Source organism: Dipodomys merriami, unplaced genomic scaffold, assembly GCF_024711535.1.
Source record: "Dipodomys merriami isolate MVZ:Mamm:240054 unplaced genomic scaffold, mDipMer1.0.p SCAF_14, whole genome shotgun sequence".
In the NCBI taxonomy this organism is placed as follows: domain Eukaryota; kingdom Metazoa; phylum Chordata; class Mammalia; order Rodentia; family Heteromyidae; genus Dipodomys; species Dipodomys merriami.
Window position 1 is genome coordinate 11120290 of NW_027202715.1, and position 26188 is coordinate 11146477.

General features: G+C 47.6%; 1 protein-coding gene across 1 annotated transcript; it reads left to right on the top strand.

Annotated features, from left to right (window-relative positions):
* Positions 1 to 580: 580 nt before the first annotated feature.
* Cdhr1 (cadherin related family member 1) lies at positions 581 to 26142 on the top strand. Its single transcript, XM_070020746.1, has 17 exons — positions 581 to 652; positions 1255 to 1350; positions 2791 to 2936; positions 3822 to 3872; positions 5146 to 5235; positions 8269 to 8355; positions 9807 to 9923; positions 10803 to 10946; positions 12602 to 12680; positions 13373 to 13473; positions 16482 to 16685; positions 17360 to 17512; positions 19469 to 19633; positions 20230 to 20297; positions 20859 to 21087; positions 21992 to 22252; positions 23845 to 26142. The coding sequence occupies exons 1-17, from the start codon at positions 598 to 600 to the stop codon at positions 24376 to 24378; spliced, it is 2580 nt and encodes an 859-aa protein (XP_069876847.1). The 5' UTR covers positions 581 to 597; the 3' UTR covers positions 24379 to 26142.
* The last annotated feature ends 46 nt before the right edge of the window (positions 26143 to 26188 follow it).

Genomic DNA, 26188 nt, shown 5'->3' on the forward strand with positions numbered 1-26188 from the left:
AGTTCTCTTATCTCCAATTAACTAGCACAAAGCTGCAAAAGGGGAGAGCACCAGCCACCAGGGAAAAAAAGATACAGGACAGGGCCCAAGCCCCTGGAACCTCCCATCTCTACTCCCACCACCCCAGTGGAGCCTGAGGCCTACTAGGACTCAAGGGCTTTAAGGGACCCTAGTTGTGGCCCTGGGCCACCGGCAGGAAGACTTTCCCCAGCTCCATCCCTGCTTCACAGTGCCCCATCCCCCACAGACCCAGTGGTCCCTTCTCCACTGAGAGCCAGGCAGGGGCAAAGTGGGGTGGTAGGAGGGAGGGCATTCTGGGCACGCCCTCCCTCCCCACCACGGCTGCGGCTGGTCCCCGTGCTCCGTGCCCACTAATTGGCCTCATTAGGCGGCGGGCAGGAGCCCTCGGGCTGCGCGGATCCCAGGGGTGTCATCCGCTTAGCGCCCTCGCACCACCCGGCCCTCCCGCCCCTCGCCCCTCCCGCCGCCGCCGCTCGCGCGCCCGCCGAGGTCCGCGCTCCGCCGGTGCGCCCAGAGCATGCTCCGCGCTCCTGCGCCCCGTCCCGGCGGCGAGGCTCTGCACCGGCCCGCGGAGACATGAGGCGCGAGCCGCGGGCCGCCCTGGCCCTGGGGCTGCTGCACTTCTGCCTGGGTGAGTGGAAAGGACGGGGAGGGGGGGAAAGGAGGGACTGGCAGGAGACCCCCATTTCTTCTTGCTGGGGCTCCAGCGCTACCACGATCCTGGATCCTGGATCCTGGACGCAGGCGAGCAGGCATGGGGAGCCTTCCAGCTACCAAGTCCAGTCCCAGTAGTGGGGCGCTCCCAGGGCGCTCCCCAAGAGCGGATCGCGCTGGAGCTGAGATCCTCCGCTGCACTCAGCCTCTGTTGACGCTGGGCGGGAGATTTTCGGCTGCTCCGTCGGTGTGTGGGGCCAGGGGCGAGGTCCTGTCTCCCTGCCTTGCGGTGTGACCGTAGCTAGGTCGCTGCTCCTCTCTGGGCAAGGCTCCCCTGTCCGTTCTTTGATGGAGATGGGTTGGTGCTCTAGGTCCCGGACAGGCTTGAGGCTAGTCGAGGCCTCACAGAAAGTGAGGTGCAGGAGTGGACCCTCTTCAGGGTGCCCCAGTGGGCACCCTCAGGGCACTGCATACAGGGCGTCAGAGCATCCTGCTGCCCGCTGGTCCTGAAGAGTGACTGCGCGGGTGTCCCTCCCTTCTCTGTCTCTGGGTGTCTGACTGTCTGTCTTCTCTCCCTAGCCCAGCCCAACTTTGCCCCCCACTTCTTTGACAATGGATTGGGCAGCACCAGTGGAAACATGGCCCTGTTCAGCCTCCCGGAGGACACCCCTGTAGGTAAGGAGCCTGGATTGACTGCAACCCCTCCCTCACACCACCCCCATCCCCCTGGATTCAGGAACTAAACTAATGGCATTTGGTGCCAGGTTGTGCACTCCCCGAGGTGCCCTGCTTGTGCTTTGAATTCCCCAGAGTTGTGAGAGGAAAAAGCGGGCACTGCTGCCATGGTGACCCAAGAGGGGAAGGCCAGCCACTCCTGGAGACCAGGACTAGAACCCAAGGCTGCAGGCAGCAGGCTGCAGACTGGCTCAAAGGTGCTGCTAAAAGATTGTGCAATCTTGAGCACAACCTCAGATCTCTGGATTGAAAACCACCAAGTCAAGCTGGGCACTACTGTGGCTCATGCCTGCAATCCCACCTACTCAGGAGGCTGAGATCTCAGGATCGCAGCCAGCCCAGGCAGGAAAGTCCATGTGATTCTTATCTCCAATTAACCACTCAAATGCCAGAAGTGGAGCTGTGGCTCAAGTAGTAGAATACTAGCCTTGAGCAAATAGGCTAAGGGGTGCCCATGTCCTTACTTCAAGCCCCAGGGCCAGCACCCCCACACACACACACAAACCAACCAAAAAAAAAAAAGGCCACCCCAAACCCACAAGCCAAGAATGGTTGAGATATATCACAGTGGGGAGAGGGGGAGAGAGGATTCACCTGCATTCAGAAACCTTTAAGAGCCAGTCTGGGCATGGGGTAGGGGGATGTAGTGCTACACATGTATAGTCAGTGCTTTTTTCCACTTGTCTCCTCTCCCATCCCAAGGAGCCCCCTAAACTTGCCTCCTGGAAGAGCAGTTTGTGCAGGCAGAAGGAAGTAAAGTTGGTACTATTAGACATACCAGTTTCCTCTGTAGACTGTATGGAAGATGACAATCTTGAATATGTGACTTATAACACCTAATAGTTGTGAAGATTAGTGATTTTTTTTAAAGTTGGAAGCCACCAGCAGGGGTGAGGCCATTTATGAGTGCCCCATTCGGGGATGTAACTTTGGCACTGAATTGAATATTCACTCTAAATAGTTGAATCCTTAACACTGAGCATTTGCTACTGTGTGTGTGTGTGTGTGTGTGTGTGCGCGCGCGCGTGTGTGTGTGTGTGTGTGTGTGTGGTGTGGATGTGTGTTTTGTGTGTGGGTGTGTGTATGTGTGTGTGCTGGGCTTTAACTCACAGCCTGGGCACTGTCTCTGAGGGTTTTTTTTGTTTTGTTTTGTTTTTGTTTTGCTCTACAACACAAGCCAACAGCTACACTTCCAGGGGTTTTTTTGGTGGTTAATAGAGTCTCACAGACTTTTCCTGCCTGGGCTGGCTTCAAAGCGAGAGCCTCAGATGTCAGCCTCCTGAGGAGCTGGGATTACAGACATGGCAACTGGTGCTTTTAAAGGGAAAGTTGGGTCCCAGGTCCTAAGCTGCTCTCTCTGGCCCTTGTGTCTCATTGCAGGATCTCATGTATATACCCTGAATGGAACAGACCCTGAGGGAGACCCCCTCTCCTACCACATCAGTTTTGACCCCGGCACTAGAAACGTCTTTTCTGTTGACCCCAATTTTGGAAACATCACTCTAGTAGAGGAGTTGGACAGAGAGGTATGGAGAAAATTTGAGGAGTACTTTGGGGCTGCTGTTGGCTTGACTTGGTGGACTGGAATGTTCTAGATGGGCCCTGCTGGTATGCATGAGGCCCTCCTACAGAGTGGGGGGTGAGGAGAGGGCTGTCTTCCTCCACCCCAGCAGCTCCGTTTCTCATTAGCAGAGAAAACTTCACTCACCCAGAGTAAATAATGGGACCCCTAACATCTGCCAGCTCTGCTTATCTTTCAAGGACGGAGCCATTAAGAGCAATCTGTTTGTATGCTGCAATTTCTGAAAGAGACCTTCTCAAGAATCTTTTTTTCAAGCCAGTGCTTGGAAAGGCACTATAAGCCACAGGAGATTTGTGTAGCACACATGCCGAGAAAGAGAGTGGTCGAGCTTGGAAAAACTCCTGTCTGTGCCCTTCTGAACCTACAGGGTTGGAAAGTGGGCTTTCTCTCCCAATTAAGAACCTACAGCTGACTGGTCAGTTTAGTTGGCCACAAAGCTGGACCTTTGCTATGGGGTTACCTCTTATTCAATGGCGGAATCCACTATCTAGCTACAGTGTAGGGCAGAGAAAGGAAAGGGAACTCACAGAGACTGTGAGGGGACTCAGAGGTGGAGTCTTCTGTCGGTGGTTAACCCCTGCATCCTCTGATCTAGCAACCTCATGGCAGTCTCAGCCACATCTGAAGAGACAGAGCACTGGAGACACTGGATCTGGACCACTGTCCAAACTCTTTAATATGGAGAGACATAGAAAAGATAAGGGAGGGAAAAGGGAGAAAGGATTGCCTTCTTTGCTGGTTCATGGGGACAGGGAGAGCCTGGCCTAATCTCTGGTCTAGGATGACCTGTCAGATCCCAGGCTCCTCACTCAGTCCCTGTGCTTTACAGAGAGAAGATGAGATTGAAGCCATCATCAGCATTTCTGACGGCCTGAACCTGGTGAGTGTTGCTCCAGTGGGCCCTGGCTGCATACAGTCAGGCCTGAGAAGCCCACAGGGCCACAGTGAGACCAGAGGGGAAGGAGGAAAAGAAGAAAGGGAGAGAAAGAGGGAGGAAAGTAAGGAAGAGAGAAGGAGAGAGGAAGGGAGGGGAAGAAGGAAGAAAGGGAAAGAGGGGGAGAGAGGGATGAGAGAAGGCAGGAGAGGAAGTGAAGAAGGAGGGGAGGAAGAAATGGAGAAAGGAAACAGATAGCAGGCTCTCTCAGCTGAGCTTCTGATGCGTCAAACCATGCCCTATGGCATCTCCTAGCAGCTGCCTTTCCCATTCCCTATCTGCCTTCTCCCAAATGGGTTTTGGCCTCTTCCTCAGTTGTTCAAACTGAACACCTGGTCACCCTGGTGTCTCCCTTCACCTTCCCCACAGCCACCAGTTAGTACCCGCCCTAATTAGTACCTGCTAGGGTTGCTGCAATAAGTCCCAGACACTCCCCAGCCAACCCAGCTCATCCTCAAATTACCGTCACTAGGAAATAAATGTAGATCTTGGCTCTCCAAATGCCAGCTGCTGGCCCTCACCTATCCACATGTCCCTCAGGTGATCAGGGCTTCCTGCCAATGCCACCTGCCTCTCTTGGCTTTTGTTCACCCATTCACCCTACAACCACATAGACAGGAATCTCCTGTTCTCTGCAATCACACCATGCATCTCACCCTTCTTTGCCCTTGCATCTACAGTCCCATTTTCCCCGCCTACTTTTCTACCTTTGTACTTAAGGCAAACTCACTTCAGGACTAGTATGCAGCCCTCCCAGGAGCCTCTCTGCTACACACATCCGGGGCTGAGGCTTTCCTCAGAGTCTCTAGCTCTAGTGATCAGTCCTGAGCAATGCATTTATGCAGGCCACGGTACACAGCATGCCCTGGAGTGGGAGTGGGTCCATGTTCTCCAAACCTGGCACACTGGCATTGTCACCCCAAATGACATCTCCACCTTCTTCTCTATGTTGATCTTTGCTCCATATCTAAGCCACCATGGTCACTGCCAATGAATGTGCCATCAGACGGTCTCTTTCTCTAGAACAGGACTCAATGATCGACAGGATGTGGTTGATCCATTTTATTTGTATTTACTGAATGAACAAAACAAAGAAGAGAAAGGGTGGGGAGGGAGAGAAACTATGGCAGGAGTATATTCCTAGTAGTCTTAATAGCCAATTACCTTTATCCACTAGAAGGTCTCAGTGTCCTAACTCCTGGTCTCCTGCCCTTCTCAGGTGGCAGAAAAAGTTGTGATCCTGGTGACAGATGCTAATGATGAGGCGCCCAGCTTCGTCCAGCAACCCTATGTCGTCCTGGTTCCTGAGGTGAGTAGGGCTGCCGGGCAGAGAAGATGCTCTGAAGAAAGCCCATGGTCTGCATCATGACCCAGAGAACCTGAGTCTGGACTGCAAAGCACCTGCCCATCACCTGCTAATCATTAGAGAAAGCTGGCTTTGTGTCTTCCCCCCACTTCTGCCACTGTGAGCTCTCATGCAATCTGTCTAACTATCCTATCTATCTATCTATCTATCTATCTATCTATCTATCTATCTATCTATCTAATCTGTCCTTGGGGAGTGGCAGTACTGGGGCTTGAATCCATGGCCTGGGCTTTGTCCTTTAGCTTTTATGCTCAGGCCTGGCATTCTACCACTTGAACCACAGCCTCACTTCTAGCTTTTTGCTGGTTCCTTGAAGATAAGAGCCTCACAGATTTTTCTGCCTGCGATAGCTTTGAGTAGTTAGGGTTACAGGCATAAACTACTAGCACCAGGCTTTCCCATGCATTCTTAGGCCAAAGGAATATCCACTTAGTACTTTCCATTATAATCATAGTACATACTTAATAGAAATATGGTATAGAAAAGTAGGGTAGAAAGACTGAAAAAAATACTCTTGATCCCTCTAATTTAAGTGTTAAGTGTAAATGTATTTCCTTCTACTATTTTTCTGGTTTTTTTTCTTTTTTATTAACATAATTGTGATGGTACTAAAACATATGCTTTCTATGTCCTATTTTTCATTTAATTTATACCATAAGCCCTTTCTTCATTGACAATAAAATTTGAGTGACCATCAATTTAATAGTTTCCATCAAGCTTACATTCTGGTTAATGGTTCAGTTAACTGACTGAATCATTCCTTTACGCTTGGATATTTAACCTTGAAATTTTTGCTATTGTAATAAACACCGAATGCTAAGCATACTCTCCCTTTCTCCTTTCTTACTTCTTTCCTTCCTTCCTTGCTCCCTTCCTTTTTTCTTTCCTTCTTTTTTTTCTTTCATTCCTTCTCTTCTTTCTTTTTTTATTTTATTTTATTTTATTTGAGAACATACTGTACAGAGGGGTTACAATTACATGGGCAGGATAATGCATACATTTCTTACCAAGCATTGCAGCCTCCTCCTTTGTTTACCCTTCACCTCCCTTCCCAGCCTCCCCCCTCCCCCCCACCCAGTCATACCCCCCTCCCCCCCCCCACACCGACATTGTAAAGCTGGTTTTGACATGACATTTTGTACTTCTCATTGTTGCAACAGGTCCACCTGAATCCTTAAACGACTTGTTTGTCCCCATCTCCTCCACATGTTATACTGACATCAAATATAGTGAAAGCGGGGGTTACACTGTGGGGGAGGGACATACAAAGCAACAAAGAAATAATCTTATAAATGCGTTAGAAACACATGCATGAAAGAAACGAAAACATTAAAATACATATTTAAGGGTTCATTTTCCTAACATCACATTATCTGACCTTTTCCACTTGACTCATACCTGTACTAGATATTGCAAATAAGGGAAACCTTTTACTGGACAGTGTCTTGCTATGCTGCCCAGACTGGCCTCAAACTTCTGGTCCTCCTACCTGCACCTCTGTAGTGCTGGGATTCAAGCATATAACAGATTTTTTTTCTCTTTGAGATTATTTCTATGTAGCAGTTGTGGTGGTACATAGTTGTAATTCCAGCTACTGGAGAGGAGGAAATAGGAGGATCAAAATCTGAGGCTGGGTCAAGTTAAAGTATGAAACCCTATCAAAACTTAAACTAAAAGTCAAGGGTCTGGAAACATGGTTCAAGTGATAGGGTACTTGTCTAGCAAGATGGAGGCTTTGAGTTGAATTTCCATTATAAAAATTCCAGAAGAAGGACAGGAGAAGAAGGATAAAGAAGAGAATAAGAAGCAGGAGCCGGGCGCTGGTGGTTCATGCCTGTAATCCTAGCTACTCAGGAGGCTGAGATCTGAGGATCATGGTTCATCCAGCCCAGGCAGGAAAGTCTTATCTCCAATAAAGCACTAGAAAACCGGAAGTGGCTCTGTGGTTCAAGTGGTAGAGCACTCTCCTTGAGCTGAAGAGCGCAGGGACAATGCCCAAACCCAGAGTTCAAGCCCCATGACCAACAACAACAACAACAAAGAAGCAGGATGGGGAGAAGGAAGAAGAAGAAGAAAAGGAAGAGGAGGAGGGAGGAGAAGAAGGAAGAGGAGGAGGAAGAGGAAGTATTTCTTTAAGGAGAGGGAGATAGCTCAATGGTAGAGTCCTTGCCTATCTACTCAGAAACCTATGTTCACTCCCCAGCTCTGCAAAACCAAATAAGAAGGAAGGGAAGAGAAGGGAGGGAGGAGGGGTGAGAGGGACAGAGGACAGAAGAGAAAAAGTGAGAGAGAGAGAGAGAGAGAGAGAGAGAGAGAGAGAGAGAGAGAGAGAAGAGCAGGATGGAAAGATGATTTCCTTAAGATACACACCAAGATTTAAAGTTACTGAGTCAAAGCACGAATGCTTATGTTACCAAGTTGCTTTCCTTGCTTTCTCCTTACCCTACAACATAGAGCATGGCTTCTTTTTCCTGTCCCTTGCCTGTGCCAAGACTTCTCAAAGTTTCATTCAACAGGAGAAAAATGTTTCATTCTTACTCTCATCTGATAGCTTCCATCAGGTTAGCATTCTGGCTAATGGCTCAGTTAACTGACTGAATCATTGTGTCTCAGTGGTTCCAGATGAACTTAAATATGTCAATTTAAATATTGCCACTTCATATTTAAATCCTAAAAAAAAAAAGGCAGGTCTTGCCTTTTCTTTTCCCCTCTATCTTTGCGTGCATTCCTAGCTCCTCGCCTTGTCTTTTCCCTCCTCCTTTCCTTCTCCTCTTCCCTGCTTCAATCTGCCATGTCTTCTCCACCACTGGCCCTGCCTTGTTGGGAGCATACTCACATGGTCACCATCTTCTCACTATTTTCGCCCTCCCCTCCCTTGGCCCCCCCCTGCTTCATGGCCCCCATGCCTCTAGCTATTACCTGAGAATCTTGTCACTGACCCTGACCCTTCCTTGTGGCTGTGACCCCCTCCCCCAGGACACCCCTTCTGGAAGCAGCATCTTTAAGGTTCGTGCAGTGGATAAGGACACGGGCTCTGGAGGAAGTGTCACCTATTTCCTGCAGGTAAGGTGGGGGCATATAACCCAATGTAGCCAGGGGACACCTGGTCACTTTCCACCTCTCTCACCAGTGCCTCTGTTGTTCTCAAGACTACACCAGGAACCGAGAGGGACAGAGACTGTCCCCTCCCTCTCTTTGAGGCCCCAGAATTCACAGTCCTCCAGTCCCCCAGCTATTTCCCCAGGAGGCCTGGGTGCTGATACCCTCAGTGCATAAGAAACCTATCTAAGCTAGGGATGAGAGGAAATTCTCAAAATAAGCAGAGTTATGAGGCCCAAGCTCCTACCATTCTCCATCCATGTCACTTTGATGAAAGTTGGGGGGATTCTTCCTTGTAGATCTGGACCTCCTTTTTGAATCCAGTCATAGGGTGTGTACTCGGGGCCTGGGTGTTATCCCTGAGCTTTGTTTGATCAAGACTAGTTTTCTATCAATTGAGCCACAGCCCCACTTCCAGATTTTTGGTGGTTAATTGGAGATGAGTCTCACAAACTTCTCTGCCCAGGCTGGCTTTGAACCTCAATCCTCAGATCTCAGACTCCTGGGTAGCTAGGATTTACAGGTATAGCTACAGGTGCCTAACACCCCTTACCCCTTTCTAGATTTCCAGAAATGAGCCACATCTCCCTCCCATGGCTGTGACTTCTGCAGCATTTCCTCTTCTCTCTGTGTCTGGTTACCAGTCCTTTCTAATTGTCAAATCAGTACAGGTTGGTGCCTAAAACCACAGGTTGTGAAGAAATGTCCTGGACTCCATGGGAGCCAAGAGATGACCCCCTCTTACCAGTCATGTCATTTCAACACATTACTTAACTTTTCCAGCTCAGTGTTCTTGATTATAAAAGAGGAAAGATAAAAGCATGGTTTCATTAGATTACTGTGAAGGTCAGGTACATACAAAGCCACAGTCACAGTGCTTGGCTCCTAGCCTCTTAACCATCTCCAGACAGAAGGGCTTTAAGCACAGGAGGCAGGGGCTCCTGCCAGCCAGCTCCAGACTGCTCACCACCTGCTGCCCCACTCCAGCAGGGGCCACCTGAAGCAGGCCACAGTCACATGCTTGGTGGATTTGAAGGTCTCTAAGATTCTCACCTTCTCCATGAGTGTTAAGCCCCAGGTACCTCTAGCATTTTCTGTGTGCTGGAACCAACAGGCCCGATCTTAGCCCAGGGTTACATGGTTTTGAGCCAAGCCATGGAAAAAAAGCTAAGGCTTTACTGGAAGGGAACATTCTCACTTTGACTGAGGGTGTGAGGGGAGAAATCCCCAGTCAAGCCCATGAAGAAGGACCCTGGGATCAGAAAGGCCAGAGGCCTTCCTATGGAACCTCAGAGGCCTCCAGGCCAGAATGCCCACTGTAAGAGTAGACGAGACTTCCATCACAAGCAGAATGTCCATTCCTGGGGCTGGCCCGAGTTCCACCCTGACATCCAACTACTCATTAACTGTTACAGAACCTGCACTCTACCAACTTTGCCATGGACCGCCATAGTGGAGTTCTGCGTCTCCAGCCGGGGGCCACTCTGGATTATGAGAAGTCACGGGCCCACTTTGTCACTGTGGTTGCCAAGGTAATAGTGCGGGTCAGCCTCTCCTCCCCCTCACTAGGTTGACACACAGTTAAGGAGGGGCAGGTAGATATGCATCACAAACTGGCCAGTAGACATCTCTCTTTACCTTGCGCAATTCCTCTTCTCCCAGAAACTTAGCTACTCTCTGTTAGCCTCTCCTTATCTACTTACTCCTGAAGCTTAACTAAATTCCCCAGATTTCTGGAGTGAATAGAGTAGCATACCTGAGAATCAGCAGTATTTAGTCAGGCTCCTCCTACCCATTCCCCCCCCGCCCCCCCCCCCCCGCCAGCAAATACCTAGCCCTTTCTTTAACTGGAAGTCCCTTGCAAATCACATGTTAGCTGTGAGCCATTTTGATCCATTTTGTTGTAGCTTGTCCCAGGGGGCTTGGAGATGGTGCCAACTGCCAGCTGCCGTGTGAGGGTTGGGCTTAGGGCACACTTCCATTACCCCTGTATGGAAGTGAGGGCCTAAGTGGTATTCCTGGTAAGTCTCTCTCCAGGCACAGCTTGGAGGTGAGGTCATCAGGAGGTGTGGGAGGCTTGGTTGCTGGTGGGGTGTGAGAATTCACCTCTGACCCTATTCTCTTCTGACACTGGATGCCCAGTCCATGTTCCTGGAAAGATCCCATATCCACAGGAATCTGTTGTGTGTTGAGCACTGATAGAAAACCTTCACATATCATCCGATTGTCCCAACATCCCTGCAAGGGGAGGGAGAATGAACTTCAGGAGCACACAGACATCACTCAGCCTGCAGTTGACCTCACAGCCAGTAGGTGGCAGAAGTCAGATTCCAACTGGAACCTGCCTGACTCATGAGCCCAGCCTGTTTGTATTCCTTAACCTTCCTTCTGTGTCCTGGATTCCTCTCTAGGATGGCGGAGGCAAGCTTCGAGGGGCCCATGTGGCATTCTCAGCCACTGCCACTGTCACGGTGAACGTGGAGGATGTACAGGACACAGCCCCTGTCTTTGTGGGCACACCCTACTATGGCTACGTGTATGAGGACACACTGCCGGTAGGTGCTTGTGCCCCTCGTCCAGTGTCTCCTCCAGACATATCCTAACCCTGTTCTTTGCAATTCCCAAGACCCATTGATTGCCCTTCCCATATAGGAGTTGGCCGTGGATTCATCCATGTTCAGGCCACAAACATGTTGTGTTTTTTTTTAACCTTCTGAAGAATAAGAGAGAGGAGGAAACCTGTACAAACATGTGTAGTAGCTCCTGTGTGCTGAGGATGAGTGAGACATTTGTTCATTCACTCCTGCTTACACCAGCCCAGACACATAGATCGGCTGCTGGAAATTGGTGGGAAATGGGGCGATGGCACGTGGCTGGATCAACATAGGCATCCAAAGGTTTCCTTGTGCCTTGCCAGCCCCAAACCTATAGCCTAGAGATCCTCAGACCAGCGGTCCCACCATGATCAGCTGCCGCAGAACTACTATGACGCTTGCCGGGCTTCCCACAGGCCCAGCAGGAAGTTCATATCAGCTTCCCTCCTGTTCAGGCTTCTGGTGGCCTCAGGACAAACCCCCAATGTTTGCACTCCTCAGCCTGGCCCCCTGGGCTCAGCCTCCCTGCCACTTCATGAGTGCAGTTCCTAAATCTCCAACCTACCTTATGGCTTTCCTTCCCAGTTTAGCTTAGGCGCTGCAATTCCTGCCACAGTAGGGCAGAGATGGGGGCACCTCCCTACACCTGGAGTATTTCCTTCTTGGAGTACATCCATGCATTTATTTTTTTACATCCGTGCAGCTATATGTTCCCTAACTACAGCATTCGATCCCTACAAACAAGACCAAGCTGAAGCCAGACTTTATTGGGCTGTGACTCAGTAGCTTACTATAGAATGGCCTCTCAGATTTCATCTCTCTCTTTTTTTTTAATCATTCTTGACTTTATTATAAAAAAAGTAGAGACCTCACAGAGGGAGAATGAAATGTTTAGGCCCATGGTGGAATCTGTAGGATAGTTGAGTGAAGCCCAGACCCCGCCACTGAACAGCTAAGGGTAGAGGGAAATGTCAAGGGCCAAGGATCAGGGCAGGCTCTGAGAGGGGAAAACTGCACCTGTGCTGGCTTGGAATGTGGCCCTGAGTGGACAGGCCAGAGGGAAGAGCCTACGGAGAGTGCTTAGAAAGGGGCTACAGACAACTAGACTTAGTTGTGCTCTACCTCTTCCAAAACTCTTTGAATGATATCCTGAAGGCCACAGGATCCAGTCCTAGATCTGATATCTGCTATTTGAGGTGCTCTAAGACTCTTCTCACCTCTCTTCAACCTGCCTCTACCTTTCTTCCACCAGCCTCTCACCTCTCCCCCATATACCTCTGGGTCAGATGAAGGCATAAGATGTCAGAGAGAGCAGAGTGAAGCTGGAAGTCAAGGGTTTAAACGAGGGCCGAGGAAATAGCATGGACTGAGCAGGAGTCAGTCAAGAAACCAAAGTCACTGGGCAGCCCAAACTCCAACTCTAGCCAGATTCACGCTGTCTCTCTAGCCCTGGGAGGCCAGTGGGTATGGAGACCTCTCATCCCAGCAGGACAGAGTCATACTCCAAGGCCACCTGCGGCCTGGCTCTTTTCTTGGGTGGGACCATTGCCTCTTCTCGGTGATAGAACAGAATCTAGTGTGCATCAACCTCAGGGAGCTTGCTTTTGTCCCTAAAGGGCTCAGAGGTGCTGTCTGTAGTTGCTGTTGATGGAGATCGGGGCAAACCCAACCAGCTCCTCTACAGCCTCGTGAATGGTGAGTCGGGACAGCTTTGGGATAATGGCTCTGAATTTCTAAGGGAGCAGAATGAAGTTTCCAGCCTCTTTAGGATCTGTTTCTTAACCTACAGGACTAAGGGGAGCAAGATGCCTTGGAGAGGAGGGGCTGGGCCCCTCAGGCGATGAATGCTCCATTCCTGCTTGTCAGTACCTCCAGAGGGTCCCATGCAGGGCTGGAGACCAACCCAGGCTGCAATAATCTCTCCTCTTACACTGGGCATGCTCTCAGGGATGGTAATGCATAGCCATATTTTTTATATTATTGGAATTGCTTCGTTTTTTTCCTTATTCTTTTCAGGCTTTTATTTTTTACTTGAGAGCACATAGTTGGGTTAAGTGGATTAAATCCAATGATGCCGTGACATTTCCCTACTATTAGCTCTGTAAATGAATGAGAAGGCTGAGGTTCAGAGGTGCTAACCAGGTGCCCTAAATCACCAGCACTGGACTGGAACCCACATGACCCTGGAGTGTACTGTTCCCACACCTGAGTAGAAGCTGAGCAGACATCAGGGTTCATGGGGTGGCTGCAGTCTTTGGGACAACTAGACCTGGAGACTGATCCCAAACATGGCACCTAATAAACTTGCACAGAGACCATCTCCCAACTCTGCCTCCCCTGCTCCCTCCTGTGGCCCTGTGCTGAACTGCAGGGCATATCTCTGACAGGGAGCGATGGTGCCTTTGAAATCAATGAGACATCTGGTGTCATCTCCGTGATGCAGAGCCCTGCCCAGCTCCGGAGAGAGGTATATGACCTGCATGTACAGGTAAGGCTTCTTTCGCTTGGCCTACCCTTTCTACTCTCTAGCCCTGGAAAACTACAAAAGGGATCAGACCTCCTAGAACTTCCCTAGGGGTTAAATCTGGAGAAGGAGCTAGATATCACTTCAAGGAGCACTTATGTCAGACTGCAGCAGATCAGTGTGATATCTCCAGAAAAGAGAACCATGAATTTTCAAGCAGGAATCATGAAAAGGCAAGCAAAGGAAGGCTTAACGCAGCAATGCATCCGTATGGTTAGAATCCAGTCTGTGGAGGAACACTGGCGGTGAGGGCTGAGGATGGGAGGAATAGGCCAAAAAGCTTGTGAGCTGGCCACATGAGCTGCAGTAGGGATTGGCCAAGAGTGAAGTGAAACTGGATCAGAGTCTATGAGCAGCAATAACAGGAGCAAGGAAGAAATCCCAGACGGGACCCAGGAGAGCAAGGTTTGCATGTGAATTGGGGATTTTTCCTAGATCAGGGTCTGTGACTTGTGTATTCACACAGATGCTGTTAGAAGGGTTCTTAACCAAGTTTATTTTTTATTTTTTTGCCGGTCATGGGGCCTGAACTCTGGGCCTGGGCACTGTCCCTCAGCTCTTCAGCTCAAGGCTAGTGCTCTACCACTGGAGCCACAGCGCCACTTCCGGCTTTTTCCATTTATGTGGTGCTGAGCAATAAAACCCAGGGCCTCGTACTTGTAAGGCATGCACTCTACCGCTGAGCTACCTTCCCAGCCCCCCTAACCAAGTTTATAATGCACTATTTTTTGATCTCTCAAAATCTTTTTTTAAATGAGTACGTTTTTTTTATTGTGAAAATACTGTACAGAGGGGTCACAATTACATCAAGCATTGTTGCCTCCTCCTTTGTTTCTCCTTACCATCTCCCCCCCTCAAAATCTTTGTGTGTGTGTGTGTGTGTGTGTGTGTGTGTGTGTGTGTGTGTGTGTGTGTGTGTGTGTGTGTGTGTGTGTGCTGGTCCTAGGGCTTGAACTCAGGGACTGTGTGCTGTCCTTGAGGTATTTTTCTGCAGGCTTGTGCTCTACTACTTGAACCACAATTCCATTTCTGGCTTTTTGCTAGTTAATTGGAAATAAGAGTCTCACAGACTTTTCTGCCTGGGCTGGCAGAACCACGATCCTCAAATCTCAACCTCTTGAGTTGCTAGAATCATAGACATGACCTACAAGTACCTGCCTCTGGCTTTAATTCTTAATGATGCTGTGGCTTTCCATTTGTAACCAGAATTCTAAAAATCACTGAAAGGTTTTGAGCAGAATTCTGGTTACAAAGAGTCACATTAGACCTTGGAAACATGGAAAACTGGTTGCACTGGCTGCAGTGTAGAAGTTGTGTGAAGGTTCTAAGTGGGGAACAGGTGAGAATCCAATGGGGATAGGAAGTGGAGAAGGAGGCACGGGCTAATGGAAGGACAAAGGGTGAACAAATGCAGTAGTGGTACTCACCAGACACTATGTTGAAGATGAACTATACAACTTGTGGATGGGTACAGGAGGAAAATACTGGGAGAGAGTGAGGGAAGGGGTGACACTGTCCCAAAAGAAATGAACTCATGACCTGATTTAATAACTATTATCCCTTTGTACATTACTTTTATAAAAACAATAAATATTATTAAAAACAAAGAAGGCACAGGCTTCTGAGAAGGGACAGTTAGGAAGTTAGGACAACTGCCAGCTGTGAAGATGCAGGGTCCAGGGAGGGTCATTATTAAAAAATAAAAGCATTCTGATTGAGCCAGAGTTCACTCAGAATAAGGGGGATGAATAACCCTGGGGACGGAGGCATGGCTCAGGTGGCACAGTGCTTCCAATTGAGTAAAAGCATCAGATAATATATTGAGTTTGAGTCCTGGTCTTGGACTAAACGAATAAAAAACAAGGGAAAGGAGGTAGAAGAGGAACAAATGACATTTGTCACATGATTTATGAGGTCCTATGGGCCTTCAGCACTACTTAGCAACCTCTAGTGCTTCCAAACAAATTCCCCCAAATGTTATGGTTTCAGTTGACATACATTGGCTGGACACCAGTGGGCTCACGTCTGTAATCCTAGCTACACAGGAAGATGAGATCTAAAGATCACAGTTCAAAGCCACCCCAGGCAGAAACGTCCATGAGAGTCACTCTTAGCTCCAATTAACCACCAAGAAGCCAGAAGTGCAGTTGTAGCTAAAGGGGCAGAGCGCTAGACTTGAGCAAAAAAGCTAAGGGACAAAGTTTTAGGCCCTGAGATCAAGCCTCAGTACTGGCACACACAGACAAAAGAGACAATACACATTCATGTCTGGCACACATTTCTAGCTGACCCATTCATACCTGGGTCTTTAGTTCCAACGTCTCTCCAATGAGTTCTACACTTACAGTGTCATCTGGGCCTGAGTTCTCATCTGGAGGCTTGGCTGGGGAAAGATTTGCCTTCCTAGTTTGGTTAGTTATTGGCATGACTCAGTTGCCTGATATGTGGGCTAGCATTTGTTCCTTGTCAGATAGACTTTCTCCAAGCCAGCAAAGGAGATTATGCTAGAAAAATGGAAGTTAGAATCTCTTGTACTCTAACTGCAATCTGTCTTGTCATCTTTACTATATGCTGTAAATTAGAAGCACTTGCTAAGCCAGTCTACCCCAAGGAGAGGGGCTCACACAAAGTATCTGGCATAGAACTGGGTATACACGTCAGGAAGCAGTATTGTAGGAACCAATAAGATTCCACTGGAAGCCTGGAGCCAGTGGCTCATGCTTATAATCCTATCTTACTCAGGAGCCTAAGATATGAGGATTGTGGTTTGAAGCCAGCCTGTGCAAAAAAGAAACATCCCCAAGTAACCACAAAAAGCTGCAAGTGGAACTATGGCTCAAGTGGTAGAGTGTTAGCTGTGAGCACAAAGGCTCAGGGACAGCACCCATGCTGAGAGTTCAAGTCCCAGAACTGGCAAAAAGAAAACAAATTCCACTGGACACACAGTCATGTCTACTTGTCCCTATCCCCAGGTGACAGAGGTCAGCTCTGTGGTAAGCCTCGCTGCCCAGGCCACGGTTCCAGTCACCATCAGGATAGTGGACCTCAACAACCACCCACCAACATTCTATGGAGAGAGTGGGCCCCAGAACAGGTTTGAGCTGTCTATGTATGAGCATCCACCGCAGGGGGAGATTCTGCGAGGCCTCAAGATCACAGTCAATGATTCTGACCAGGTGTGTGGTCCTGCCCTCAAAACTGATGGGGTCTGCATCAACCCTCAGAGTTAATGTAGCATAAGCCAGACAAGTAGAAAAACAATGGGACCAGAAGATCTGGCCAAGGGAGAGTGGAAGGATGGTGCCTAATCCAACACGATCTGTTTGGTCTAAATGTATTCACAATCAAAACATGAAAGTCGAGCCAGGCACCTGTGGCTCATGCCTGTAATCCTAGCAACTCAGGAAGGCTGAGATCTGAGGATCAAGATTCAAAGCCAAGCTAGGCAGGAAAATCTGTGAGACACTTTTTTCCAGTTAGTCACCAAAAAAGGCAGACATAGAGCTGTGACTCAAGTGGTAGATTGCTAGCCTTGAGAAAAAAGATGATTAGGAACAGCACCCAGGCCCTAAGAAAACAATGAAAGCCAGTCAAATGAAAGGTCCTCTGACTCTCCAAAGAGGTGTTTGCCCATATGTCCTGCCATAACCTTGGTCCAGCTCTGTTTGTTAACTTGCTTAATCCTCATAGTCTTGCTGATCCTTGATGAACTGACCTGTAGAAGGAAGAACTACTTACTCACTTTTTCAGAGTTAAGGGCCCAGGAAGGCTCCCCACCCAGCTTGAAATAAATAATGTGTTTCTGTTCTTACGTGTCTTCCATTTTCCTTTCCCGAACTCTACTTCCCAGGGAGCCAATGCCAAATTTAACTTGCGGCTGGTAGGACCTGGAGGCATCTTCCGCGTGGTCCCACAGACTGTCCTGAACGAAGCCCAAGTCACCATTATCGTGGAGAACTCTGCTGCCATCGACTTTGAAAAGTCCAAGGTGTTAACCTTCAAGGTAAGTAGTGCTTTGCACTTCCTTACATGAGTGGGGAGAGAGGGATCACAGAAACTCATTCCAGCATCATCGTAATTAATCCAGGAGGATAAATTACTCCCTTCTCTTCCTTCCAAACCCTCTGCTCCTCTGTCTCATGGGAAGCAGGTGGTGGGTCGGGGTAAGAGGAGAAGAATGACTAACAGACCACTTCGAAGACCATTCACAGTTCCAGGAATGTAAGGGTTGGAGTTTGCCATTTTAACAGATACACAAGAGAAACTCCAATAATCGGGGCAGATGTTTTCTCCTGAGCCTTTAACATCTGACATGTATTTTGATCATTCTACTTTGGTATCTGTAATTATATAAAATTATAAATATATATAAACAATGCTAATTATATGTTAACATATATGTTAGGTCTTGCAGAATGGGAAAATAATAACTTACTGGATGATTTAAATAATTATTTATAATCACACACACACAAACATACACACCCATAGCATGCATTAAGAAGAATTATCGCTAAAGGACTATTAAAGGTAGGAACAAAGTATGACTATGCTTAGGAGGCTGAGCTCTGAGGATCATGGTTCAAAATCTTCCTAGGCAGGACAATTCATGAGACGTTTATCTCCAGTTGGCCAGCAAAATAAGCTAAAATTGGAGCTGTGGCACAGAGGTAGAGTACCAGACTTGAGTGAAAAAGCTAAGGCATAAAACCCAGCCACTGAGTTCAAGTTCTAGTGCCACTATAAAACAAATAAACATTACTGTCTGCTATCACTACTGTCATTTAGTTCAATGTTTGGAATAATAAAATTCCTGGGTAAAGAAAGGCAATAAGATCTGCCAACATTAGAAAGGATGTTATATGTAAGAAATGTTATTTCCTTAAAAATCTAAGAGAAATAACTGTAAAACTATTAGAAATACAGAAAAATTGCTAACATTGTTGATAACAAAATTAGTACTCCATATACAACAGTTTTACTACATTCCCATCTTCAAAAGAAAATACGCTGGAATGAAAGATTTTTTTCTCTTTTACAAAAAACAAAAACAACCAGCAGATAAAATTCCTTGAAATTACCATAAGGAGAAACAGTCCACATTTAAATAATGAAAAGTGGAGAATTTCACAAAGGGATATGAAAAAGACAGGGATGGCCAGGTACTGGTGACTCATACCTGTAATCCTAGCTACTCGGGAGGCTAAGATCTGAGGATCACAGTTCGAAGCCACCCTGGGCAAGAAAGTTCATGAGACTCTTCTCTCCAATTAACCACCAGAAAACCAGAAGTGGAGCTATGGCTCAAAGTGATAAAGCACTAGCCTTGAGCAAAAAAAACTCAGAGACAGGGCCTAGGCCCTGAGTTTAAACCCCATGATTGACAAAAACAAAAAAAAAGAGAGAGACAGATCTGTACCCTTTTTGCCTTTTGTCTGTTTTGTTCTTTTTGGTGATACTGGGGCTTGTATTCAGAGCCTCTTGCTTGCTAAGCCAGTTCTCTACCACTGAGCCACGCTTCCTTTTTTTTTGTTTTAAAAACAAAATCTCTCCTTAATTTAAAGATTTCATGGCCACCCCAATGAATGTTTACCTAGAATTTCCTTTGAAGAGCTAATAAGAATCCTTGATAAAATTATACGGGTTTTGATCTGGAGAAATGAATGTATCGAAAGAGTAGGAAACTTGGAACTAGAGAGGAATATACAGATAAGTGGAGCAGCAACTCCAAAAATAAGCAGGCCCAAAGACACATGGAGATGGTAGGGATGCTGGGATTGACAACTCATCGGAGCAGAACGATGTGAAGTCTCACAGAGGATGGCTGGAACTGCCCCATGGCAGGTGAGGGTGGAATGGGAGGCAGGTGGGTGCAGTATCAGTTCTGGGGAGACAGCGAGAAGTCTCGAGGCAGGGTGGCCCCATCCAAACAAGCCTTTGATTCTCCTTCCTCTCCCAGCTCCTGGCCATTGAAGTAAACACCCCAGAGAAGTTCAGCTCCACTGCAGACATTGTGATCCAGCTCCTGGACACCAACGACAATGTCCCCAAGTTCACTTCCCACTACTACATTGCCAGGATCCCTGAGAACACCCCAGGAGGCTCCAATGTGGTGGCTGTCACAGTAAGCTGGGGATCTGCCCAGGGTCTAAGGTTGATTTAAATGGGGTTCTGGTTCAAATTAAAAGGTCACAAACTAGTTTCTAAACAAGCTGCTGCACTTTCCTAGCCTCTGTTTCTACCTCTGTGCAGTGAGTTCTGTGTTTTCTGTCACAGCTTATGTGGCAGGAGGTCAGAAAGGGAAGAGGATCTCCTAGCAAGATGGGAGTCACAATCTCTCTTAAGCTACTCATGAGGAGATATCTCATCATCCACCATGCACTCACTCAGAAGCAAGTAGCCAGGCCACAATAGAGAAGCCACTTATTTCTCATTGTTTTTAAGGAGGAGCTTTGTATACATTTCAGGCCTGCTGTAAGGGGACCCATCCCTTTTTCTTTCTTATTTACAAAGAAGAAACAAAGACTTTCCAGACTTAAAACTTTTGCCTCCAATGCTGCACCTCCCTGGAAGAAATCTATAGTCCTAGAGCAACCTGCAAGTCAGATACTCCCTGCTTGCTGAGCCCTAGGCTCCTCTTCTCTCCATTGGAAGCCTCCTTCAACTCCAGGAGCTGCCTGGCTACTCGGCAGATACCATTGTGAGCTTTCTTTCTTCCAGGCTGTGGATCCAGACACAGGACCTTGGGGCAAAGTCAAATACTCCATCTACGGAACTGGAGCAGACATGTAAGTACATCCAGTATCCCAGGCAGAGCTTCAGGCAGAGGATTTGAGTGGTGAGGGTCTCTAGCAATTAACGGCAGGAAAAGCTTAAAAGGGTTAAGAACCTGGGTTGAGGAATCTCCAGGGCTCAAGGTAGGGAGAGAGCAAGAGGCAGAGAAAAGTAATGGAGTGTGAGGTAGAGGAATAGGGGCCACACACAGTAAAGAGACTGAGAAGGAAGAAGGTAAGATCACAGCCTGGCATTGGGGGCCATGGCCTCCAAAGCCAGGCAAACAGAAGTGGGCTCAGAAAGAAGCAGACTGTGGGAGGAAAGGGAAGGACTGCAGTTCAGAACGTTAAACTCCATAGCAGTAGATGGATGCACCAATTGGTAGACCCACTTCTCAGATTCAGAATGCAAGGATAACAGAGGGTCAGCTGAGATGCTTTGAAGAAGAAGCTGAACCATGTCTCATGTGTGTGCAAGCCTGTGTATGCTATAGAGGCCTGGACATGTGGGCACATGTAAGCATGACTGTTTGCAGACATGTATGCACTTGTGCTTGAGCTCTCTGTGCTTGGCAGCTTCCTCATTCACCCGTCCACCGGACTTATCTACACCCAGCCCTGGGCTACCTTGGATGCTGAGGCTACTTCGAGGTACAACTTCTATGTGAAGGCAGAGGACATGGAGGGCAGGTACAGCCTGGCTGAGGTGTTCATCACGCTTCTTGATGTCAATGATCACTACCCCCAGTTTGGAAAGAGCATCCAAGAAAGGACGATGGTGTTGGGGACCCCAGTGAGAATTGAGGTAAGTTTTACATGCAATTGATCTCCCCTGAAAGCCTCATTCCTACAACTGGGAGAGACTCTGAGCATAACCATTTAGTTTAATATAAAATGTATTACACTCTCAGGGAGGGTGATGGACTACAAGGTACTTTATAGAAACTCATCTCCAGGCTGGGAAGGTGGCTCAGTGGTAGAGTGCTTGCCTTGCATGCATGAGGCCCTGGGTTCAATTCCTCAGCATCACATAAGCAAAAAGAAAAAAGCTGGAAGTGGCGCTGTGGCTCAAGTGGTAGAGTGCTAGCCTTGAGCTGAAGAGCTGAGGGACAGTGACCAGCCCCCCCCAAAAAAGAAACTCATCTCCACACTAAACCCAGACAGGTTCTCTGAGAAAGATGTTACAAATGCAAACCTGAGGCTCAGAGAGGTTGTGTCTGACTTGTCTGAGTGTCCACAGCTGGGCTACTTGTCTTCAAAGCACTGCTTTTCCTAATGTGGAAAAAGCATTAACTCTGACAGCCATCCAAGAGGTTGGAGGCATCCCTCAGTTAGTAGAGTGCTAGTCAGTTCATGAAAGTATCAGATACCGAGTTTGAGTCCTGGTTTCAGACCAAAAAAAGAGAAAAAAAAACAGAACCCCAAGTCCCCTCTTTTCACTTCTTGTCACTCAATATCCATGCTTTCCTGGACCCCTTCTATGAATGGAACTATGTAACTTACATAATAAACTTTAAGTGGCCCCAAGGTCACAGTAGAGAACAACACATTCTCCTTTCCCACCTCAACTCACTCCAGAAAAGATCTGAACACTTCCCATCAGCTCAGCCAGCTCCTTACTCACTTACACTCACTCCATGCTCACCTAGTCAGTATGCCCAAATGTCTTGGCTCCCAGCCCAGCTCTGTGTGTCCTACCCTGTGTATAGGCAACAGACCAGGACGCAGAGGAACCCAACAACCTAGTGGACTACTCCATCACCCGTGCAGAGCCAGCCAATGTGTTTGACATCGATGCGCACACGGGGGAGATCTCGCTCAAGAACTCCATCCGCTCTCTAGATGCGCTACACAACATCACCATGCCCCACAGAGACTGTACGTGGTCTGTAGAAGTGCAAGCCAAGGACCGAGGCTCACCGTCCTTCAGCACCACGGCCTTACTGAAGATTGACATCACAGACACGGAGGTAGGTACAAAGCCACAGTTGGTACCTAGACATAGAGGGCAGAGGTCTATCCCCTGCCTCTCGGCAACATGGGCAAAGAGAGAAGCACCATCTCCTTCTTCCTCCAAAGGCGTTCAATGATAACAAAAGCAATCTGTGTCTGCCAAGCTGGTAATCGAGTTGAACTCCTAGTGTCAGTGCTTATTCATGATGTGTTTTGGGGGTTTTGCTAGGCCTCTTTTCTGAAAAATGGGAAAGTGGGACCGACAGAGCTGGGGTTGCGGGAAGACACCTGGGAATGTTGGCTGAGTTGGTGTGTGATATGGGGCTTGCCGTAAGAAGCTTGGGAATGGTCTCGTTTTTGTGGTTGTTGTTGTTTTGGAGTGGATTGAGTTGATAAAGGAGAATGAATTTCAGTACATGGCTGTTGAAAAGTCGAGATAAAATAATACATGTAATTCTCAGCTAAGTATCCGGCAGAAAATAAGGGGTTTCTGATGCAATTTGGTTTAATGCATCCCCAAATCAAAAATAAACAATATCCTACTCTTCTAAGGACAGCATTCAATAAAGCAGAAGATTTTTAAAGATTTATTTATTTTTTAAACATTTTGCATGTGTTAATTATACAAGGGATCTTTCTTTGTAATATTTCCATACATGGATATAAAGACTTTCATCAAATTCACTCCTCAGTTACCATCTCAAAGCAGAAGTATTTAATCTAAAAAAGGTTGTTCTACTTGTAATGGGAAATATCCAGACTGCAGGCTTCAGAATCACTGGGTACACAATAGGTTGGACATGTATGCTTCTGGTCAGTTGCTGATGACCCATCTGCCTGTCTGGATAATTTTGTATGGCTCTCAACTGATGCTATATTCAAATAGCCCTTGGCAGAGAAAAAAAAGTAGTCCCCACTTCTATGAGTATGATTTGCAATATCCTACCTCTGCCTATATTTTTTTTTCTGTAAAGAAGTCTGTAGTGGGCCTGGGAAGGTGGATCAGTGGTAGAGTACTTGCCTTGCATGAATGAGGCCCTGGGTTCGATTCCTCAGCACCATATAAGCAGAAAAATCAAGAAGTGGTGCTGTGACTCAAGCAGTAGAGTGCTAGCCTTGAGCTGAAGAGCTGAGGAACAGTGCCCAGCCCAGAGTTCAGTCCATACGGCTGGCAAAAAAAAAAGTCTATATATAGTTAGCCAGGTACCATTGGCTTACTCTTATACTCCTAGCTACTCAAGAGGCTGAGATCTGAGGATAGAGGTTGAAAACCAGCCAAGGCAAACAAATCCAAGAGATTCTTACCTTCATTTAACCAGCAAAATCCTGAATTTGAAGATATGGATCAGGTGGTAGAGTGCCAGCTATGTGCAAAAATTCCCAAGCCACCCAGCTCAAGGCCCTGAGTTCAAACCCCAACACCAACACTAAATGAATGAATACATATATACAGACAGACAGACAGACAGACGTACATACATACATAAACAAATTCCACAATGCTTATCTCAGAGGGGTTCCAGAAACTGGAGGAAACTCCTATCTCCATTCTGGCCTCCTGGGTAGCAAGAGAGAACAGTTGAATACAGGATGTGGTTCTGTCTTCCAGACACTGTCCCGAGACTCCATGGCTGCCTTCCTGATAGAGACCAAAGACAACCCCATGAAGGCTGTGGGTGTGCTGGCTGGCATCATGGCTGTTGTGGTGGCCATAACTGTCCTCATCTCCACTGCAACCTTCTGGCGCAACAAGAAGTCCAACAAAGTCCTACCTGTGCATCGTGTGCTCCGAAGAAGGCCCAGTCCTGCACCCCGCACAGTCCGCGTTGAGTGGCTCAAGTTCAGGAGGGCTAAGGCTGCTACCAAGTTCATTCTCAAAGAAGATCTGCCCACCGAGAACTGCAACAACAGTGCAAGAAGCTCACCACCTCCCAAGGCTCCAGCTCTTCCACCAGCCCCTAGAATGGCACCCAGTACAGCTGCACACTGGACTGTGCCTACAGTCTCTGGATCCCTTACCCCCAAGCTACCCCAGCAGTCACCCAAACCCAAGGACTTGGGAAACCCCATCCAGTCTACACTGGTGTCTGAGCTCAAACAAAAGTTTGAGCAGAAGAATGCTGACAGCAAGGCTTGCTTCTAGAGTGCACCTCATGACCCTTCTCTTCCTCCCCCACTCCCAAACATCAGCTACCCTGCTGCTCCCTACCTACCCTCTACTCCTCAAGGAGGTCAGGTCACCCCACTTTGTACAGTGATGTAACTCATATCCAGGGCTCTGAACAGAGAGAGCCTTGGGCAAGAGAGTTCTTGGGCTATGGGATGCAATTGGCAAATACACTCCTATTACCCAAACATTGGGCACAGCAACCAGTACTTTCAATTCTTCAGAGGCTGGGAGCTGACAAGGATCTCATAGTCATTTAAGTACTACTGAGATTTCATCATCCCTAGTCAAGGATCAGGGCCCTGACACATATGACAAGGAAAACAAGAATCTGGATACTGAAACTTGCCCCTAAGATTCAGCCCTGGGTAAGTCTGGAGGTTAGCAAAGCTTACAGAGCCATAGGAAAGCAAATGAGGGCAAGAGGGAAGTGCTTGATGCTCTGAAAACTCATACTGACTACAGGGCTGAGCCCAGAACTGTTGGGACAATAGGATGAGATCGTAAATCCTTGCTGTATCCAGCAACATGGAAGTATAAAATGACTTTGTGAAGAGAAAGGGCAACTGGGCACTGGTGGCTCATGCCAACAATTATAGCTACTCAGGAGGCTGAGATCCAGAAGATCATGGTTCAAAGCCAGCCTGGGTAGAAAAGTCCATGAGACTTCATCTCCAAAACAGCTAGCAAGAAGCTAGGCTGGGGGCTGCCCTCTTTGAAGAGATAGTGCAAGGTGTGAGACAGATTATCAGGGCTGAAATTTGAGGAGACTCCCATATGTATCCAGATCTTTTGCTCATATTATATCACCTTAGGGAAACTGTTTAAACTTCTTGATTGCCTTCTTCCTATACAAACGAAGATAGAAAGTAAATCCTTGTCTATCAAATGAAGAAAGTAAACCCTAAGAACATAGTGGTACTGAGGATTTTAACCAACTGTAAAGTGACAGGAATATAAGGTGTTTTTCTGTAGGCCAGATTCTCTGAGTTCAGTTTGTTCAGAAAGTATTAAAGCCTTGTAGTTACTCTGCCAAGTGTCCCTCCCTCTGAGGGCAACCACACATCCGAAGCCTGATGATGGCTATGTTCTGACTCACACACTGCCCTTCATTATCCCCTCACCTCACACCCCATTCTTAGAACTGGAGTCAGGCAGCCACATCCATCCAGTTTAAGCCTGTGTTTTGTCTGAGATAAGGGAACTATGTCTCCAAGACAGGAGTGATCAGCCCCATACCACACAATGGATGGTAGCAGGGACCTGGTCCCAGGCTCCTAGTCCATGGCAAGGTCTTTTAGTTGGGGCAAACCTTGTCATTGTGACCATCTCTCCCAGGACAAAAGCTGTAAGGAACCTCTTAGAAGGAAAATCTAGACACGTAGACAGAGATATAAGTTGAATTGTTCTTTGTATTTTGCTTCATTCACTAATAGGCCCTCTGGAACACATGAGTGGTTTTCTGTGAATAGATTGTATGCTCGTGTGATGTTCTTCATGTCTGATTTGTGTTTCAAGGTGTTGTCCAGATGTGCCCATTTCACTCATCACCAGGGTGTCTGCAGCCCCTGAATCAGACAGTATTGAAAGATGAACTCCACCCTAACTAGGAGACGAGTGGAAATGCATTTTCTGCCCCATATTTTAGGAGGGAATAATGCTTGTCCTCCATAGGAAATGAGTCCTTAAAACATGCATGTAATCAACTCTTTTGTAAATGGCAAATAAAATCTACTAATGAAAGGACAAAAACAGTTCTCCTTGTCTCCCTGCTTAAATGTGTGTT

What these genes read in the sequence shown, in the direction of transcription:
- Cdhr1 (XM_070020746.1), top strand. Translation starts at nt 598, where the DNA reads ATGAGGCGCGAGCCGCGGGCCGCCCTGGCCCTGGGGCTGCTGCACTTC. An exon ending in TAGAGGAGTTGGACAGAGAG is followed by an intron (nt 2,937 to 3,821) that starts GTATGGAGAAAA and finishes TGTGCTTTACAG; the next exon opens with AGAGAAGATGAGATTGAAGC. An exon ending in TGTATGAGGACACACTGCCG is followed by an intron (nt 10,947 to 12,601) that starts GTAGGTGCTTGT and finishes TTGTCCCTAAAG; the next exon opens with GGCTCAGAGGTGCTGTCTGT.